General features: G+C 48.0%; 1 protein-coding gene across 1 annotated transcript in view; it reads left to right on the plus strand.

Moving 5' to 3' along the window:
- Positions 1-3,760: 3,760 nt before the first annotated feature.
- LOC311530276 (butyrophilin subfamily 1 member A1-like) overlaps positions 3,761-20,795 on the plus strand; it is a 50,571-nt gene continuing 33,536 nt past the window's right edge. The window contains exons 1-3 of the mRNA XM_084646730.1: positions 3,761-4,033; positions 8,294-8,410; positions 11,693-12,040. Of these exons, the coding sequence (XP_084502856.1) occupies positions 8,305-8,410; positions 11,693-12,040 (454 nt within the window). The 5' untranslated portion in view covers positions 3,761-4,033; positions 8,294-8,304. The remainder of the gene's footprint in view (positions 4,034-8,293; positions 8,411-11,692; positions 12,041-20,795) is intronic.

The raw sequence follows: 20,795 nt of genomic DNA on the forward strand, positions 1-20,795 counted from the left end.
TGAAATTTAATGTTGATAAATACAAAGTAATGTATATTGGAAAGCATAATCCCAACTATACATATAAAATGATGAAGTCTAACTTAGCTGTCATCACTCAAGAAAGAGATCTTGGAGTCATTGTGGATAGTTCTCTGAAAACATCCACTCAATGTACAGCAGCAGTAAGAAAAGCGAACAGAATGCTGGGAATAATTAAGAAAGTGATAGATAATAGGACAGAAAATATCATGTTGCCGCTATATAAATCCATAGTATAGCCACATCTTGAATACTGTGCGCAGATGTGGTCGCCCCATCTCAAAAAAGATATATTGGAATTGAAAAAGGTTCAGAAAAGGGCAACAAAAATTATTAGCAAAAAGAAAAGGAGTATTTGTGGCACCTTAGAGACTAACCAATTTATTTGAGCATAAACTTTCGTGAGCTACAGTTCACTTCATCGGATGCTGTAGCTCACGAAAGCTTATGCTCAAATAAATTGGTTAGTCTCTAAGGTGCCACAAGTACTCCTTTTCTTTTTGTGAATACAGACTAACACGGCTGCTACTCTGAAACCAAAAATTATTAGGGGTGTGGGACAGTTTCCCTATGAGGAGAGATTAATAAGACTGGGACTTTTCAGCTTGGAGAAGAGATGGCTAAGGGGAGATATGATTGAGGTCTATAAAATTATGACTGGTGTTGAGAAAGTATAAGGAAGTGTCATTTATTACTTCTCATAACAGAAGAACTAGGGTCACCAAATGAAATTAATAGTTAGCAGGTTTAAAACAAATAAAAGGAAGTATTTCTTCACACAACGCATAGTCAACCTGTGGATCTCCTTGCCAGAGGATGTTGTGAAGGTCAAAACCATAACAGGATTCAAAAAAGAACTAGATAAATTCATGGAGGATAGGTCCATCAATAGCTATTAGCCAGGATGGGCAGGGATGGTGTCCTTAGCCTGTGTTTGTCAGAAGCTGGGAATGAGTGACAGGAGATGGATCACAATGATTATTGTTCTGTTCATTCCCTCTGGAGCACCAGCATTGGGCACTATCATAAGACAGGCTACTGGGCTAGATGGGCCTTTGGTCTGACCCAGTATGGCCGTTCTTATGTTCTCCTGCAACCCCAACATAATAAAACCACCTTGACAAGAGGCGTAGTGCTTAGGGCGACCTAGTTAGAATGATGCTGTGGTCAGTGTAGACCAGGAGTGGGCAAGCTATGGTCTGCAGGCTGCATCCAGCCTGTCAGACCTTTTATTCTGTCCCTTGAGCTCCATTGCCCCACTCTGCCTGCCTGGCGTTCCCGTGTATTCAGGACCTGCATGACGGGCATGAGGGCATGCATGTTACTCTAGCTGCACAACCCAAATGCGCTTCATGCACAGAGCCTGGAACATGCAAGCCCACGTGCCTGCTACTTGTTCACTTAGGTGACTCTGATGTTTTAGTAAAGTTAATTTTCCATTGTTGAGGATAAAACAAAGGGTAGATGGCCAGGGAGTGCTCAGTGGCAGTTTTCAAAGTTGTGGGCTGTTGGGACCTACAAGGAAGGAGATTTCTGAGAGCAGGAGTCTGCTGAATCTCAATGAATTCCAATGACTGGAGCTGATGTCTGGAAAGGTGCTGCTACCAGGGATACTGAGGGTGCGGCAGGAACCCCCAGCTTGAAGTGGCTTCCATCATATACAGGGTTTACAATTTGGTTCAATGACTCTCAGCACCCCCATTATACAAATTGTCCAGCACCTCTGCTTGCCCCTGCCCTCCAGAGCCAGGACACCAAAATGGGTGATGCCCTAATAGTGGAGAAGGGAATGACGATCACTGTGTGGAAGCTGGCTACTCCAGACTGCTACCAATCAGTCACAAATCAGTCTGGAGTTGGGAAGTCCACTGTGGGGGTTGCAATGAGGCAAGTTTATCACCTCCTGCTTGTTAATCACCTCCCCCAAATATTAATCACCTCCTGCTACAAAGGACTGTGACTCTGGGTAATTTATGTGAAATAGCAGGTGGTTTTGCAGCAATGGGATTCCCTGATTGCGGTGGGCGATAGATTGAACACACATCCCCATTTTGGCCCCAGACCACCTTGTGATGGAGTACATCAACACAAAGGGGTACTTCTCTATGGTATTGCAAGCACTGGTGGAATACCAGGGTTGTTTCACCAACATTAATGCAGGCTGCTCTGGGAAGGTGCATGAAACATGCATCGTCAGGAACGCTGGCCAGTACAGAAAGCTGCAAACAGGGACTTTCTTTCCAGACCAGAAGATTCCCATTGGCGATATGGAAATGCCAATTGTGAACCTTGGAGACCCAGCCTATTCCTTGCTTCTCTGGCTCATGAAGCCTTACACTGGGAACTTTGAAGTCTGCAGCAATGAGTGCTTCAACAACAGACACAGCAGGTGCAGAATGACTGTTGAATGTGTCTTTGGTTGCTTAAAGAGGCACTGGCACTGCCTTTTGGCAGATTAGACTTCAGTGAGAAAAATATTCCCATTGTCATAGCACCTGTGTGCTCCGAATAACATTTGTGATGCTAAGACAAAGAAGTTTCCTCCTGTGCGCCTGCCTGTTTCCTATCCTGACTATCCATTCACAGTTTTTCCATTGATAGCTTCTCCCTATGCTCTCTGCTTACAATCCAAAGCACCTGAGAATTGCAGCACCTCCTGGAACATCTTTTCCTTAATTCTCTTGTTTTGTATCCTTACCAAATGGAGCCGCTCTGCTGGTGTACAGGAGGAGACCTCAAGGACCTCAAGACACAGAGGCATTATTGTGAGTGCATTCTCACCCTTGATCCAAATGAGTTATCACTACAAGACACTGTTCTGAATACTGGCATTGTTTTCCAGTAGCTTATTTCACTCATGAGAGTAACTGAGGATGCAAGGGTGAAGCTCCTCTGTGCGTGCGACTGCAGGCCGTGTCCATATGCTGCTTGCTTATGTGCTGCTGTGGTGCCTGCAGAAGTATTTACCAATTGGTGTGGCAAAGTTTCCTATCATGGGGGAAGAAACAGAGCAGCCCTCCCAAGGAACCTTTGGCAGAGGATTGCAGAGTACCTTCTTACTAGTCTTCCTATCTTTCCTTTGCTTTGGGATAGTCTGAATGGGTTCAGTTGCTCTGGCCTGCGACAACACAACCCTTCATTATAAATGGTCAGTGACTCAGCACAGTTCAGTGGAGCTTAGTCGACCTAGGGAACTGGTGTCCACAGCACAAAGTCCACCGTCATGACTCGTGCTGGTGCAGGTGTTGTCTGGAAGTCTCAGCAGACAGGCCAGGCATCCCCTGGACATGGGGTGTGAGAGAACTCTCACCCCCAGAGGCCCTGCCAGGCCAGCAATGTCCCAGACTGTGCAGCTGCATGAAGGGACAATGGCCTGGGGCTCGGACAATCTGTTGTATTTTGGTTGCACAAGAAAACTCATCAATTACCCCAGGTCTCTAGCTGAGAGTCTGTGCAGCGCCTGGCTCTGCCACACCCCTCACAATCAGGAAAATGTGAGGCTTTCTTTCCCTCACCCCCAGGAGACGAAAACCTTGGAGGACGGTGGCTTTACATGCAATTTCTTTTTATATTACTGATTCTCAGAGAGCAGGAAAAAACAGGGCAGAGCTGAGTGTCACCTGCCAAAGTGAGTGGGTCGGCTCCAAATCTGTCACTCACTAGCACTGCTGGGGATGTTTCTTTAAGAGGACTTTGATCCTTGTACTTTACGCAGCACGTGACAAGGATTCCTGTTAGGATAACTTCCCAGCTATCTTGTTACTTTCATTTCTGCAGCTGGTGGGAGCAGCAGAAACCGGACATTCAGTTACAAGTGCAGTAAATTAACAAAAGCCACGAATGAACAGGACAGAGTGAAACTCCCTGGCTGTGACTCCTGTGCTGAATGGATGAAACTGCCTCAGCAAAGGGAGGTTTCACAGGAAACACGAACTCATGGATGCTAGAAAAACTGAGAGCTTTGAAGGACCCTGAGTCCGCTTGGAGGAAGTGTCCCTGCAGGACTCAGCAGGTAAGGGATCTTCCAGTGCTGGAACTAGATTCCTTTGGTATTTCCTCAACCACACACACACTCAGATGAGCGGTCAGTGTCCCAGGACCCCTTTCCCAGGTCTGTCAGGGGTAAACTGCCGCTCCCACACTTGGAGTGTAAATTTGGCTGCAGAAACGCACACACATGATGGTCAGTAAGTGTTTGGTTTTGGTAACACCACAGTGTGCTTAGTCCATTCCAGTCGTACAATGAGGCAGAGTCTCTGCCCCGCAGAGCTTCTAGCCTGAAGATTGAGAGACGTTTTTTCCCTTTCCTGATTCATTATGCTTTAGCAGAGCCTGGGGCCCTGCAGTAGAGCTCATTTGCTCTTGCTATTTTGCTGCCTGATGTGAGCTGTGGTTAGTGAATCACTTCCTTAAGTGATGTTATTGGCCGTGTGTGACTCCCCTTCCTTACCACTGGATGGATTCATTAGAGGACTTAGGTGCCTGTCACTTTAAGTACCTAGAAAAAAATCCCAGAATCAGGACACACTGGGATTCACAAAACCCTACTCAACTGCGGCCAAACCCTGCAGTGCCTACAATCACTTGGTGCCTAAATTTTTGCAGTAACAGTTTACAGGTGCATATTTTTCTGCATCTGAGCATTTTCCCTATCCAATCCTCCCAAATACTCAGAGGGTCACTCCCTACCCCAACCAAGGGGTAAAGACACCCCAAGGCTGCAGCCAAGTTGGCTGACATATGGAGGAAGGTGGGTTCACGGCCCTCCTCACTCCCTGGAAGATGAGTGGGAGGGGATAGTGGCAGGTTCCTGTCTCGGTTTCAACCCTCAAGGCATTGGGGTGGCAGGAGGCCCTTGAAAACTCCCCATGTTCACCCTGCTAGTGTCATCCCAAAGATAAGACCCAAGGAAGGTTGTGAAACTGCTCTGAACTCTGTTATGAAAACAGTCTGTTTGAGTAATGAAAGTCTGTGCTGTAAGAATCTTGAAATTGCCTGGTAGAAAAGTTACCATATGGATGGGAAATTGGTTTTGGCATTTATGGAAAACATCTGTGGTTTTACCTGGACTTGGAAGGCATCTGAGTTCCAAGGTAGCAGGAGATATGAACATTCCCAAGTCACTGGTTGAAGAGATCTCGCTCAGTTTGATGTCAAAGGGGAAAGAGATGTGACAAAGTGGGAATTGTCTGTAATATTTTTATGAACTATCTACGACTCTGTACCTATCACCTTGGCAGCACTATCCATTGAGGGAAAGAATTGATTTTCTCCCTGGGACATGGTAGATGAAGGTAGGTATCTCAGACATAGAGCTGCTAGGACTTTCTGAGCTAGAATCAACACACTGGAATGGCATACCCTACAGAGACAATGGAAACCACAATGACTAAATATTAACACCTAGCTGCAGGGGAAGCTGAACATGGGAGCACAACATTGCTGTGTCTTGAGAGCAAAGAAGAGAGGTGTCAGGGTTAGGTTAGGAAGAGCAGGGTACGCAGACACAGAGCTCTGGTGGAATGGAGAGACAAAGAAGACAGGGCAAGCGAGATTGGGCCTTGTGACAGCCTGGCTTCCATGCAGAGGAACCAGCACCCTCAACTACCAACTACCCCCACCAGCACCCCTGCAGGAGACCCAGTTCCCTCTGCCCCATCAGCCCCACCAGCACCCCTGGCAGAGACCCAGTTCCCCCTGACCCATCCCCCCCACCAGGACTCCTGGGGGAGACCCAGTTCCCCCTGCACCATCCTCCAGTTCCCCCTGCCCCATCACCCCCACCAGCACCCCTGGGGGAGACCCAGTTCCCCCTCCCGCATTGCCCTCACCAGCAACCCTGGTGGAGACCCAGTTCCCCCTTCCCCATCCCCCCACCAGCACCCCTGGTTTAGGGAGGGTCAGGTCCAGTTTGGTCTGGGGAGGGATGTGGGTCGGGTCCAGTTTGGAGGGTTGGCCTGGTCTTTTGGGGGCACAGCTGGTCCTGATCCTAATCTCTGTGCCTCTCTGCCTGAGGGGGCGAGGGGGAGGGGAGGACTAGCAAGTCTAGTATGAATAACGATACTGTAAATACAATGTAATAGAATTTTTCATATTTTATATTTTTTTTAATGTTTTAAATAGTTTTTAAATTCTCCCCAGTTTCATGCAAAAATGTAATTCAAACCCTGGTAGTTCCTATGAGAAATGTGATGGATGAGATAATGGGATGGTTCCCTCTTAGTGGGGGCAGCACATGGCTGGTGTGTTGGCCAGCTTTGTGAGCTGGTTTCTCTCCCTCTCTCTCTCTCTCACACACACACACACAGACAGGCCCCCTGCATCCAGATCACTTTCCCCACCTGGGCTGTGCTAGGAGGCATCAGGAGCTGCTGCTCTCTGCTCTCCACTTATGCAGCCCAGGCGGGGAAAGTGACCTGGATGCAGAGAGCCCTGATGTTGCTCCTTGCTTCTCCCACCACAGCCCCCTAGGGATGCGTGGGGCAGAGGAGCAGCAGTCCTGGGGGGGAGTGAGCAGCAATGCCAGCTGCTTTGTGTATCCAGGTCAGTTTCCCCACATAGGTGCAGGAGGGGGACGCAGGGGTTAGCAGTAAAGGGTGCAGGGATTAGGGGTGCAGGAGGGGGACGCAGGGGTTAGCAGTAAAGGGTGCAGGGATTAGGGGTGCAGGAGGGGGACGCAGGGGTTAGCAGTAAAGGGTGCAGGGATTAGGGGTGCAGGAGGGGGACGCAGGGGTTAGCAGTAAAGGGTGCAGGGATTAGGGGTGCAGGAGGGGGAGCAGGCCTGTCTGCACATGTGCTGCCAGCCGTCTGTCCCGTCCCTGCTCCCTGCTGGCCATAACTGGGTGTCAGCAGTGCTGGGCCTGCAAAAATCAGCTGGTCGGAGGTACGTGGAGGTAGGTGGAGGAGCCGGGCTGAGCCAAGAGAGAAGGGAGCATAGTCGTGAGTCACGGCAGGTTCACTCCACTCACCTGGCCTCGCTCTTTCTTCACACAGTCTGCGGGGGACCGGCTCTGGCCAGCAGCCGAGGGGCTCTGCCTGTGGGACGAGTGGGCTGCCTTGGCACAACCCGGCCCCTGAGCAGGTTTTGTCCAGGGGCTGTGCCCCCTCGACACACTGGGGCACCATTTTATAACCCTGCATAGGGCCCCATAAATCCTAAGGACAGCCCTGGTTATGAGAGAGGCAGCTAAAAGCAATGCTCTAAACAGCTTGCTGCTGGGACAAGTTGCCAGGTCTCAGAGCCCAGGTCCCACCAGGTGCTGGGCTTGTGTTTCTCCAGCAGTGAAATTGCAAGTGAGGGGCAGCGCTCAAGATAGAAGCTCTGGAGAGACACTCCGGTTGTCTCTCCCCTTCTGTGTGCGTTTGTCTTGTTTTGTCTTCTTAGCAAACATGACTGGACTTTATCAACAACAGCAACAACAACAACAGAGTTGGCCTATGTCAGTAACTTCTCTTTTCCTCACAAAGCAGTTATTAACATGCATGCCATGTCGGTCCCAGGATATTAGTGAGACAGAGGGGAGAGATAACATCTTTTATTGGACCAACTTCTGTTTGTGAGAGAGACAAGCTTTCGAGACACACGGAGCTGTTCTTCAGGTCACCGTCTTCCCATAATTTATTACCATCTAAGAGACTGTCAAATATAAGGGCATGTCTACACTACAAAATTAGGTCGATTTTATTTAATTCGACTTTGAGCATCCGATTTCACAAATGCTATTTTGCATGTCCCCACTAGGTGGCTGTGGTCGATGGAGCACATCCTCACTGCCAGGGGTTGCATCAACTCAAGGAGTGATGCACTGTGGGTAGCTATCCCACAGTCCCTGTTGCAGATTGGAATTCTGGGCTAGGGTCCCAATGCCTCATGGGATGAAAACATTGTTGCAGGTGGTTATGGGTGCATATCGTTAGTCTCCCATGTCTGTGGCTCGGAACCAGAGTGGCTGTTCGCTAGCCTTGTCGTGTGGTACGATTGTCTAAGCTCCTTTACTTCCACGTATCACTGCTGCGTGTCCTTGGTGTAGCCCTTATCCACCATGCCCTGTGCGATTTTGGTATAGATATCAGTGTTTCTTTTGCTGGTTCAGGCTCTGCCTGCACAAACTCTTCACTCCACCCCCCTCTCCCCCAGCAATTAGATTCAGCATCTCCTGAAGGATCCATGCTGGAGTGAATTTGTGCGTCTGGGCAGACATGCACACCAGGGTGGGCTAACCCTTGTGCCAGTCACTGCATGTCTGATTTTGTTTGTTTCTTCTGTACCCAGACCCAGCTACGATGACGGGGAAGGTTCCCTCGTTCTCCCGCAGCTCCACAGTGAGCTCCACTCTGCCCGGCTACGTCGCTCTCTGCCTCAGTCTACAGGTTCACAGGCTAGCGTCAGGTAGGGACACTGGCCTCCTCGCTGGGTTTGCTGCCTGTTCTCACACAGAGCTCTGCTGCCCTGCAGCTCCTCACACATACAGAGAGAAGTGACCATGTCACCCCTTCCAGGGTCACACTGGACACCCCTGCAGCTCAGGGCACACCCAGAATATCCCTCCTCCTAACGCTGTCCGATGGACTCCTGCCAGCCAAACCCCTGGGTGAGAACTCCCATTGACTTCAGTGGGGCCTGGATTTCTCCCCTAGATCTGGTGTCTCCACTTCCTTTATGGTCCTTGCTTTAATCTAGCACCAGCCTCCTCTCTGCCCCTTCCTGCTAGTGCGAGAGTGTGTCCCCCCCCACTCCCGTGCTCCTCCTGCCACCTGGCACATTCACTGACAAAAATCTTCATTGACGCAGAGTGAGGGTGAAGGGGCTGTTAAAAGGGATGAAGGGCTTGTAAAATGTGACAAGTGCGGGGCTGTTTCTGGGCAGTAGCTCAGTGTAGAACAGGGTTGGTAGCTCCTGTTCAGAGCAGCTCCCCTAAAAACAAGTTTTCTACACTACCCGCTGGATCGGGTCTAGTCTAGACGCAATAAATTGATCCCCGAGCGCTCTCCCGTCGACTCCAGAATTCCAGCGCTGTGAGAGGCACAAGCAGAGTCGATGGGGGAGCGGCGGCAGTCGACTCACTGCCGTGAAGACGCTGCGGTAAGTCGATCTAGGTACGTTGACTTCAGCTACGTTATTCTCATAGCTGAAGTTGACTACCATACATTGATTTCCCCCCCCCCCCCAGTGTAGACCAGGGCTTAGCAAGGAGAAGGCATTTGACTCTGTGCTACAGTTGTCATATGCCCTGATCCCTGAGTGATGTGCCTTATCTGTGCAGGCAGAGTGCAGGTCTGTGTGAGGTGGTGTATTGGATCATCTCTCAGGAGGGCAGAGTTAAGGTTGCTTTGGCCTGTACCTTAAATTTGTATTTGCTGGTGTTCAGAGTCCTGAGTTTTGCTGAACTGTTTTCTGGAAGGACCTGAAATACCCCTGGGAACCTTAACTTTGCATTAGCAAAGATTTTTGTCTGTGTCTTGCCTAGTTTCTTGAACAGAAAGAGTAATAGACATTAATGGTCATTTAGGCAGTTGTAGTCCTCACTTAGATTTGCAGTTGATATATGACTGTGGCTAGATAATAACACAAAGCCCTAGCTTTTATATAATAGTTTTGATCAATAGAGCTCAAGGAACTTTATTCATTATCCCCATTTTACAGATGGGGAAACTGAGGCACAGAGCAGTGAAGAGACTTGCCCAAGATCACCAGCAGGCCAGTGGAAGAGCCAGGAATAGTCCCAGTCCAGTGGTCTCTCCACTAGGCCACAAGGTTGCTATGTCATTCCTCAGCACTCCTCACCCTACCTGTACATTTTGTTACAGTGCAATGGGGGTAATGGTTGTGCTTTGAAGGGTTTAGAGTGTGTAGTTGCTAACAGGGCTGGTTCAAGAAATTGGAGACACAGTCCATGTCCCAGCATCTCGACAGTTCCCTGGTGCTTACAGTGACTGTAAGTGTGAGAGAAAACTGCTGAGTCTGACTCCTTCTCCACCCCCTGCCCCACCATCCCTCACAACGTGTAGCCCCCCTTCCCCTCCAACATTCCAGCTCTCCCTCCCCATGAAGCCATTAGTTAGCACTGTCGAAGCCTTTAATATGTAAGATGTTGCTCCTTGCTGTCTCCAGATGGGGTAGACATACCTGCACTAGCTCTGATCAAGGTGTTGTGCCATAAATGGCAGAGTAGACACAGTAGCATGAGAAGCCTCCTTGAATATGTACCTAGGGTCCTGGGCAGGATCATACCTGGGGAGATAGCCCATCCCCCCGCTCACACCACCACGGCTACGCTTTCTCACGCTAGCTCAGTCAAAGCTGGTGGGTGCATGTCTCCCCACACTGGAAATTACACCTCCAGCTCAAAGTGTAGATGCCTCCTCAGTGTTACCAGCTCACAGAACTTTGTCACGAGTCTCATGCTGTTTGATGGGTTCTTAAAGCCACAGCTCCCGGAGGCCTGTGATTAGCTGAGAAACTCAGCTTTCATTTTGTTTTAAAGTACGTTTCTGGCCATCTTGGTGCAGATGAATACTTGGAAATGTGACCCAAGTCATCTTTAAAGGTTCAGAAATCAGAAGGCAGAGACCGATTTTATGATTTTTTAAAAAGAAAAGGAGGACTTGTGGCACCTTAGAGACGAACCAATTTATTTGAGCATAAGCTTTCGTGAGCTACAGCTCACTTCATCGGATGCATACTGTGGAAACTGCAGAAGACATTATATACACAGAGACCACGAAACAATACCTCCTCCCACTCCACTCTCCTGCTGGTAATAGCTTATCTAAAGTGATCACTCTCCTTACAATGTGTATGATAACCAAGGTGGGCCATTTCTAGCACAAATCCAGGGTTTAACAAGAACATCTGGGGGTGGGGAGGAAAAAACACGAGGAAATAGGTTACCTTGCATAATGACTTAGCCACTCCCAGTCTCTATTCAAGCCTAAGTTAATTGTATCCAATTTGCATGACCAGAATAAACCAGTCGGAGAACACTTCAATCTCTCTGGTCATGCGATTACAGACATGAAAGTTGCGATATTACAACAGAAAAATTTCAAATCCAGACTCCAGCGAGAGACTGCTGAATTGGAATTCATTTGCAAATTGGATACAATTAACTTAGGCTTGAATAGAGACTGGGAGTGGCTAAGTCATTATGCTAGGTAACCTATTTCCCCTTGTTTTTTCCTACCCCCCCCCCAGACGTTCTTGTTAAACCCTGGATTTGTGCTGGAAATGGCCCACCTTGATTATCATACACATTGTAAGGAGAGTGATCACTTTAGATAAGCTATTACCAGCAGGAGAGTAGGGTGGGGGGAGGTATTTTTTCATGCTTTGTGTGTATAAAAAGATCTTCTACACTTTCCACAGTATGCATCTGACGAAGTGAGCTGTAGCTCACAAAAGCTTATGCTCAAATAAATTGGTTAGTCCCTAAGGTGCCACAAGTCCTCCTTTTCTTTTTGCGAATACAGACTAACACGGCTGTTACTCTGAAACCTATGATTTTTTAAAAATCTCTTTATTTTTAAGCCAATCTCATAATTTGGGTGGGGGGCTATCTCCTGATTTTTGAAGACTTCAAAGTTAGCAATACGCCTCCTGCTGCACTAACATTCCTGTCTGTCTTGGTTCCTCTCCAATTTAATTTTCTTTTTGCCCTGACTCATTTCACAGCACAGTTCACAGTGACTGGACCTGACCATCCAGTCACTGCCTCCCTAGGTGGGGAGGCCGTCCTGCCCTGCCACCTCTCCCCCAGGATGAGCGCTGAGAACATGGAGGTGGGATGGTTACGATCCCGGGACTCTGCAGTGGTGCACCTGTATCGTGGTGGGCAGGATCAGTACGGAGAGCAGATGCTGGAATACCGAGGCAGAACTGAGCTCTTGAAAGACGACATCACCAGTGGGAGAGTTTCCCTGAGAATACAGGATGTCAGACCCTCCGATGATGGGCAGTACAGTTGTTATTTTCAGTCCAGTGCCTCTTACGAAGATGCTTTATTGGAACTACAGGTGGCAGGTCAGTAACTTGTTCTGACACTTTGACATCTTCAGCAGGGTAATAAAAGGAGTCAGGGGGGACATTGTGAGATGCCACCTGATATGTCTCATTGTAGTGGGACAGTAGCTCTGCTCTGGTTAAGGTTTACTCTAGCTCACTATTTAACAGCTGTTTTTTCTAAGGGCTCTAAAATCCAGAAACTTACTCCGATTGTTTTGAAATTTTCTGTGACACATTGGAGTCTGGGACAGGGTTAGTGGGCTAAGACTGAGTTCATTGGAGCAAGGAATTAATGAGATACACAAACACCAATAAAAAGTCTGGTGATATGGGCATGTTGTGGTTAGTACCACTTTTTTATGCACACCCGGGGCCAGACAATTTTGTGCACACCTGGGGCCAGACAGCTGGGATTGATCTCGGCTTGTGTCTGGCACCCACAGGGTAACAGTGGTTGATACACAGAGTTCTGTAGCCCAGAGCCTGGTATAAGAAGGGGAGAATTGAGGAATTCCCCCCGCTCCCCAGGACTGGTAAAGGCAGGAGGCCTGACCCCTGAAGATGCCAGAGAGACCAGCAAGGGCACATGTCTAGCTAGGTCTGTAACCGTGACATGAGGTTTAGGTCAGGTGCAACGAACACCAGACTGCTGACAATCCCCATGGCGTGGCAAGAAGACACCTCTGTGCACTTCTACTGACACAGCCTACAGACCTCAGCACTGAAATGAGACGCATACGTGATCCCTCAAGGTGCATGCACCTCTCCTCATATCGCAGTGACAGCTCTGCCAGCCAGCTTGAATTTATCCCTCCCCCAGTCACGACAGTGACTCCGAACACGGTCTCTGTCATGCCTGTGTGTTGTGGCACCGCCCCCACTGAATCATTCCCAGAGCTTATTGCCAGCCCCGGGAGACAGCGTCCAGGTGGCAGGGCTGGGGTGGTGTGTGCCGTTACTTTATATCTCTTGGGTTTTAGGAGTTTAAGTTTAGCCTCTCTCTGCATTTTGGAAAGGCACCAGGTCCTGCTGGGCAACCGTAATTCTGCATTGGCAAGTATTTTGTCGGCTTTAGTAACCGAGAGACTTTTTCCATTGGACCATATGAACTGGAACCATAAACTCACTGAACATTAAATCTCACCAAATGAGGGTAAATCCGTCCTCATCATCGTTATACTCCACACCTGAACATAGCTATTATATGAATGTTAAGGGGCTTATTCCTTCACCCACTTACTTCCCTGGTCCTTCTCGCATGAACAGAGAGCAACAATACCCGAAGTCCAAAGGTGCAAACAATTCGATGTTTATTGAGGTGAACTTCCAGCAAGCATGATTCCAGTTTCCTTCCTTAGTATCCTCCTTCCCAGCTCTGACACCACAGAGCCTTACACCTGTGTCCCTGTTCCCATTCCTACCCTTAGCCAAACATGATTCCAACTTCCTTACTCCCATTCCCTGTTCCCATTTCCCCCTTTAGCAAAACATGATTCCAACTTCCTTACTCCCATTCCCTGTTCCCATTTCCCCCTTTAGCAAAACATGATTCCAATTTCCTCACCCCCATTCCCTGTTCCCATTCCCCCCACCCACACACCCACCCACTTCCTGATTGACTGCAGACTATATAGTAAAACTTGAGTTCTGCTTTGCTATACCTTAACCAATCATTTTCCTGAAATTTAACTAACCAATCCTAACATTTTGTAACATGATTATGTAACCAATTATATCCCACCACCTAAATTAGTTTATACCCAGCAAAATTAATTATATAGCAGACAGGAACAATCACAGAACCAGAGAGAGATTATGCAGACAAACAATAGCAAAGTGGGAACTATAATGACAAGACAATACAGAAGTGAGGATTTCACATTCCAGCTATTGATAAGTGAGTTCTTGCCAGACAGGATGCTATCAAACTAAGTTTCCTTTTACATCTTCTAGGAACTTCTCTTTCTCTGGAGGCGATAGGCATTATCAGGACAGGATTGTATTCCTAACAGCCCAATAGCACCTTCTTTCAATGTGACTAGGTTGGAATGTGTGGAGGTGACCCCTCGCTTCCCAGCTTATGGCTGCCTCTGTTGCTTAGCCAAAGGCCTTAGCCTAAGAACAGGGCCTCAGATTGTCACAGTAAGAGAAGGATCTTACAGTGGCAGACAGGTTTCAGAGTAACAGCCGTGTTAGTCTGTATTCGCAAAAAGAAAAGGAGTACTTGTGGCACCTTAGAGACTAAACAATTTATTTGAGCATGAGCTTTCGTGAGCTACAGCTCACTTCATCGGATGCGTACCGTGGAAACTGCAGCAGACTTTATATACACACAGAGAATATGAAACAATACCTCCTCCCACCCCACTGTCCTGCTGGTAATAGCTTATCTAAAGTGATTCTTTCTTTTATACCTCTATAACTAGCCAAGTGATAAGAATACACCTAAATTCTTAGAGTATAGGCCTTTACAGACAGGCCTGAATATCTATATCCTAACAATGAACAACATACCCTCATATCTCAATGTCTGTACTTTGACCCGTTAACCTTTTACCCCAAATTGGGGATATTGCAGATTATGTATTCCTTACACCATCTGATCCTAAACCGAACTTCACACCCATTGATAATCTGTATGTTATTCCCTGATAAGCAGAAACTTCTACGCTTAAACTCTGTACCATTTTATTTTTATTTTAGCATCATCTTAATAAAATGTAACTAGAATCGTTGTGGCCGAGATAGAGTCTGTTCTGCAGAGCGGCTCCCCCCAAGAACAGCGTGAACTGGAGCGCAGCGGGGTAACTCCCTTCCCCAGGGCACAGATGGTGGTGGTGGTGGTAGGGCATAGGGGGTCACATGCTCCCCCAGATTTGCTGCCTGGCTTGTAATGAGTATGCTGACATGGACTGAGCTTGCTCAGTAATACTGCTGAAGCCAGCTGCCATCACCGTGACCCCCCCCCACCCCACCCCTCACATGCACGCACGATTGACAGGCAAGGGGTGTCCCTGCCTGTTCCAAAACCTCCGGTGTCAACGCACACCCATGGGAATAGTAGAGCAAAGATAGGATGGGGAAATATGTATTTACAGAGGGATGAAGGTAGAAAAACAACAGGGAGAAGATGCGGGAGGGAGAAAACACGCTTAGATCCAACACGGGGCCCCGCGTGCCCAGTGGGACCACAACATGAAAGCGTAGATGCCAGGCGCTGTGTCCACACTCAGAGTTCAGGGGTCCTGGGCAGAGTTCTGGTGCAGCTGTGAGATTTGGGTGCTTCTGCTCGTCTTCAGCGCCAGTGAACATTCCCCAGCAAACGCCTCCAGTGCCCTCTTCTGCCGCCCTCTGCAAACCCCACAGAGCGACCACCTCCCCACTTAACTAGCTAACAGCCTCCCTCCTTATTCCCAGTACAGAGTCACAAGCCCCAGTATCATAGCCCCATACAGCTCTGGGTGACAGGGATCCTGGGACCGGCTCTGGTTTGTCCTTCTCAGGGGAGTCCTACCTGGCACGGTGCTCCTCATGGCTCCCGTCCTGTGATGTCCCCAGTCGGCTGCTCTGTCCTTCCTGGGCTTTTGGCAAGTTTTTGGCTGCTGTCATTGTGTGAGGGCCTCTCGCTGTAGCCCTCTTGTCCAGATCTACAGACACACACACCCCGTCCCTCCCTCTCTCCACTCTCCTCCCTTGGAAGACCCAGCACTTCCTCTGCCCCAGGACAGGTTTGAAGGGGCCGTGCTCTCTAAACCCCAAGGGGGGTCACAAATATGTTTCCAATTAGCTTTATAAGTGAAAGTAGTGGAAGAGTTTGGCCTCCCCCTGCCCATCAGTTTAGCAGTGCTCATCTCCTTCCAGAGGCTCTTCTGATTCAACCCTTTGTCCCTGCTGTGCAGTGTGTGTGGTGAGAGGCATTGTCTGTGTTCATCAAAGGGAGAACCAGTCCTTTGTCCCTGCTCAGGAAACTGCAGGATTATGTAGCGGCTCCCCACGATTGGTAGAGAATATGAAGAAAATGCACATAAGCTAGAACAGTAATAAATGAGAGGTCGGGTTGCCTGGTGGATAGCACAGTGGACTGAGAGTCAAGGGACAGGGGTTCTAGTCCTGCCTTTGCTACTGAGCTGTGCGTGAACTTCGGCAAGTCTCTGTGTCTATGTTTCCTCTCTCACCCTTTGTCTGTGTTGCCCGTTTAGACTGTAAACTCTGCAGGTCACAGACTGTCTCCTACAATGTGTGTACAGCCATGGGCAGCAGGTATAAGAGACAAGGGAAGGCAATGCCAGATGTGGCCCCGGCCACACTCCATCCCCAGCCCTCCCTCTCCCCACCCCCCCGCCCTGCCCCGCTTCAGCGCAGCTCCCTCCAGTCTCGTGAGGCTGGGGCCGCGGGGCTGCACACCGCTCACCTTCCCCTGCTCCGGGGTCAGGGAGACTGTGGCCGCCTGTCCTTCCCATACTCTGGGACTGGGGAGGCTGGGGCCACATGCAACTCACACGGGAGGACTGGGGGCCTGCCCCTACGGTGCGGGGGCCTTGGCTGCCGTGGGGCCTCTGGCAGAAGGGGCAGGGTTCACCCACTGCCCATGTGTACAGTGCCCAACACACCTGGGCCACAGTCTCAGCTGGGGCCCCTAGTCACTACTGTAAGACAAACAATCATAGCCAATAATTCTGATAAACTTTTACTTAAAACCCTTCCAGACACTCACTCCCATCCACAGCACAATAATTGTTAAATGTGGGTAACCTGAGCAGCCACAACTGGGTATTACACAGAGTTCATTTTATAATCACAACAAGGTCATTCCCTTGTGTAATGTACACGTAACCCACCAAACTTTCGTCCCACAAGCACTCGCTATAATTCCGTGTTACTACAGGGAGAGTGAGAGGGTTCAGTCTGGTCTGACAGTGGAACTCCCACCCGTGAATAACAACAATGAGATAAATACGCACATTTGGACAGTAATGGATGCTCATACACTGAATTGCTCCAGTTTGGAATAAAGACACCACAATGGAGCAAAGCTGCCCCAAACTGAAACAATCATTAGGTTCATAAGGGGACAATCTGAGGGTTAACTGAGACTTCTCACGAATCTAGACCCAATCTTATTATTACATCCATACACCAAATATTTTACAAACAGCACCAACAAAATTAGCATCAAACATACAGATTTCTTCAGTACCAAATGGTTCACAGGCCACAAATCCTGCATTTAAAACTTACACTGTTGATTTGGTATTAATGTCACCACACTGCCATGAGCTGATCCAGCAGCAAGCACCCAGTTCTTCTAATAGGCTGGTATCCGTCTCTTTGTGATTATCTTCTTGCTGCAATCAGTAAAAGCAGACCTGTGAGTATCAGCGCTCAGGGCAGAGATCTTCACCCCCTCTGGTGTGGCTGTTGCCCTCTGGGTCTGGCTGAACTAACTGAAGACTTTGGTCCCTTTTTTCTTTATATTGGGAGTGGAATTGGCCCCCACCCTTGGAGATGCCCCTACTAAGCATACTGCAAGGGTTCATAAACTTTTTCTTTTGTTCACCCATGTTACCCGCACACTCTATGACACCCCACCCTTACCCAATTCCTAGGGCTCAACGTGTACTGTTCTGTGGGTTTGCGGGGTCTTTTATCAGTTAAAGAGCCTTACACAGTAATATCCTCACCCTCTATTTATTTACAATTACCAAGCAGAATTCACATGTTAGGCATACAATGCTATGCTCACCAATCATGATCAGGCAGGCGGACTTTCCCTGTTGGCCAGGCAAGGTTAGTCTTGTCTGGATTCTGGTTGCTGCCCATCACAGTCATGCAGAGGATTTGTAGTAGCTCTGATCTTGGGCTGTGTCTTACAGGCAAGTTCTTTCTTCTTCTTCCAGATCTTTTCTTATTCTTATTCTTCTGTTCCTTCTGCTGTTCCTTCTTGGACCCCAGGTTACATAGTGAAATCTGAGTCCTGCTTAGCTGTACCTTAACCAATCATTTTACTAAAATATTACAAAATAATTCTTTGACCAATCTTAACATACTGTGAAACAATTCTTTAACCAATCATACCCCACCACCTTAGTTGATTTAAATCTTGCAAAATTAGTTATGCAACAGACAGAAACAATCAAAGAACCAGACAGAAACCAGACAGATAAACAATAGAGAAGTGGGGACAATAAAGGCAAAACAATAAAGAAGTAGAGGTTTCACACCCACAACTATTGATAAGTGATTTCTTTCCAAACAGAATGGCATCAAGCAAAGTTTTCTTTAAACATCTTAAGAGATTCCTTGCTTATCTGGTGATGGTGGGTACTATTAGGAGAGGATCTCCTCCTTAACAGCCCGATATTACATTGTTTTGATGTAATTTAGATGGAATGTGAGGATGGGACTTTCTGTTTCTTGGCTTATGGCTGCTGCTCTCCTAATGTGGCTGCAGGAAAATGCCTCAGACCTTACACCTGCTAGTCCCTGACTAGCTGGAATCGGTGGACTGTTGAAAAGGAACAGCCACAGAAGCACGGGGGATGGGATGTGTACATATAATTTCCACCATAGGCCCTTTAACCTCAGTTCTTGTCTGTGGCTCTTGGGCATTTCCCATGAGTCTGTGGACCAAAGCCTTGTGAGTCACACCCCTGCTGGGAGGGGACTCAGTAGCCTGTGCTCTTCTGGTCAAGAATCCCACGCGGAAGGCTCCAGACACCCGGCCCTTCTCTGTCTCTCCTGGGAGGTTGTTTCCCTCTCTAGGCTGGTCTGTGTGAAATTTCCAAACTCCCTGAGGGCCTCTCTGCATACACACTGACTAATGAAATCAGTTTGAATTCACACCTGGTTAAGGTACAAGACTCTTGCTTCAGATTAAGATAATTTTATTTCAGTTTATTTTGTCAATACTAAAAAAGTCCAAGTGTGATCTGGTGTGGGAGGCATGACTTTAACCCAGCATTTCCTTTAGACTGCGGTCCTGGGCAACACAGTACGGGTTAAGGGCTATTGAGAAAAGCTGGACATGCACAAGTCCATGGGAGTGGATCTAATGCATCCAAGGGTGCTGAGGGAGTTGGCTGATGTGATTGCAGAGCCATTGTCCATTATCTTTGAAAACTCATGGTGATTGGGGAAGGTCCCAGACAATTGGAAAAAGGCAAATATAGTGCCCATCTTTAAAAAAGGGAAGAAAGAGAACCTAGGGAACTACAGACTATTCAGCCTCACTTCAGTCCCTGGCAAAATCATGGAGTAGGTCCTCAAGGAATCCATTTTGAAGCACTTGGAGGGGAGGAAGGTGATCAGGAACAGTCAACATGGATTCACGAAGGACATACCACGCCTGACCAACCAGATTGCCTTCTATGATGAGATAACTGGCATTGTGGATATGGGGAAAGAGGTGAATGTGATATTACTTGACTTTAGCAAAGCTTTTGATACGGTCTCCCACAGTATTCTTGCCAGCAAGTTAAAAAAGTATGGCTTGGATGAATGGACTATAAGGTGGATAGAAAGCTGCTAGATCGTCAGGCTCAACGGGTAGTGATCAATGGCTTGATGTCTAGTTGGCAGTCAGTATCAAGCGGAGTGCCCCAGGGATCGGTTCTGGGGCTGGTCTTGTTCAATGTCTTCATTAATGATCTGGATGATGGGGTGGATTGCACCCTCAGCAAGTTCGCAGATGACACTAAACTGGGAGGGAGAGGTAAATACGCTGGAGGGTAGGGATAGGGTCCAGAGTGACCTAAACAAATTGGAGGATTGGGCCAAAAAAAATCTGAAGAGGTTCAACAAAGACAAGTGCAGAGTCCTGCTCTTAGGAAGGAAGAATCCCAAGCACTGCTACAGGTTGGGAACTGACTGGCTAAGCAGCAGTTCTCCAGAAAAGGACCTTGGGATTACAGTGGACGAGAAGCTGGATATGAGTCAGCAGTGTGCCCACATTGCCAAGAAGGCAAACAGCATATTGGGCTGCATTTGTAGGAGCATTGCCAGCAGATCGAGGGATGTGATTATTCCCCTCTATTCGGCACTGGTGAAGCCATATGTGGAATATGCATCCAGTTTTGGTCCCCCTTACAGAAAGGATGTGGTCAAATTGGAGAGAGTCCAGTGGAGGGCAACGAAAATGATTAGGGGGCTGGGGCACATGACTTATGAGGAGAGGCTGAGGGAACTGGGCTTATTTAGTCTGCAGAAGAAAAGAGTGAGGGGGGATTTGATAGCAGCCTTCAACTACCTGAAGGGGAGTTCCAAACAGGGGCACCATTTCAGATTTTGGTAGGGGGTGGGGGCGGCTTTAACCAGGATTCCCAAGGCTATTTTTTACTGCCTCAATAGTCCACAGTCACTTCAAAATTAGCCCAATATATTTATTTAAACATTATTTTTATTAACACTACGGTCTATACCTTTAAAAAGAATCACGAGTTAGAGTATAATTAAACGATGGATGTTAGCAGCATATAGATCATTTTGGCAGCCAAATCATAGAAATTGTTCAGATTGGCTTAGGTTTATGTTCACTGAAAAGTTTATACAAATAGTTACAATAAATACAGAGGGTTAAGTTAGAAGGTTTCTGGTGTGTTGCTGTAAGGATTTGAGAGAGTAAACATCACCTCCATGAAATTCACCGATTGTACTCAAGTTTGTGACACTCTGCCACCCTCACAAATGTTAAACAGTAAGTACAACAGGAGATATGAATATTTACCAGCTGGAAGAGAAGATACAGCAGAAAGCTGCAAAATGGCTACTTGAGGGT

Source organism: Lepidochelys olivacea, assembly GCF_965140295.1.
Source record: "Lepidochelys olivacea isolate rLepOli2 genome assembly, chromosome: 14".
NCBI lineage: Eukaryota > Metazoa > Chordata > Testudines > Cheloniidae > Lepidochelys > Lepidochelys olivacea.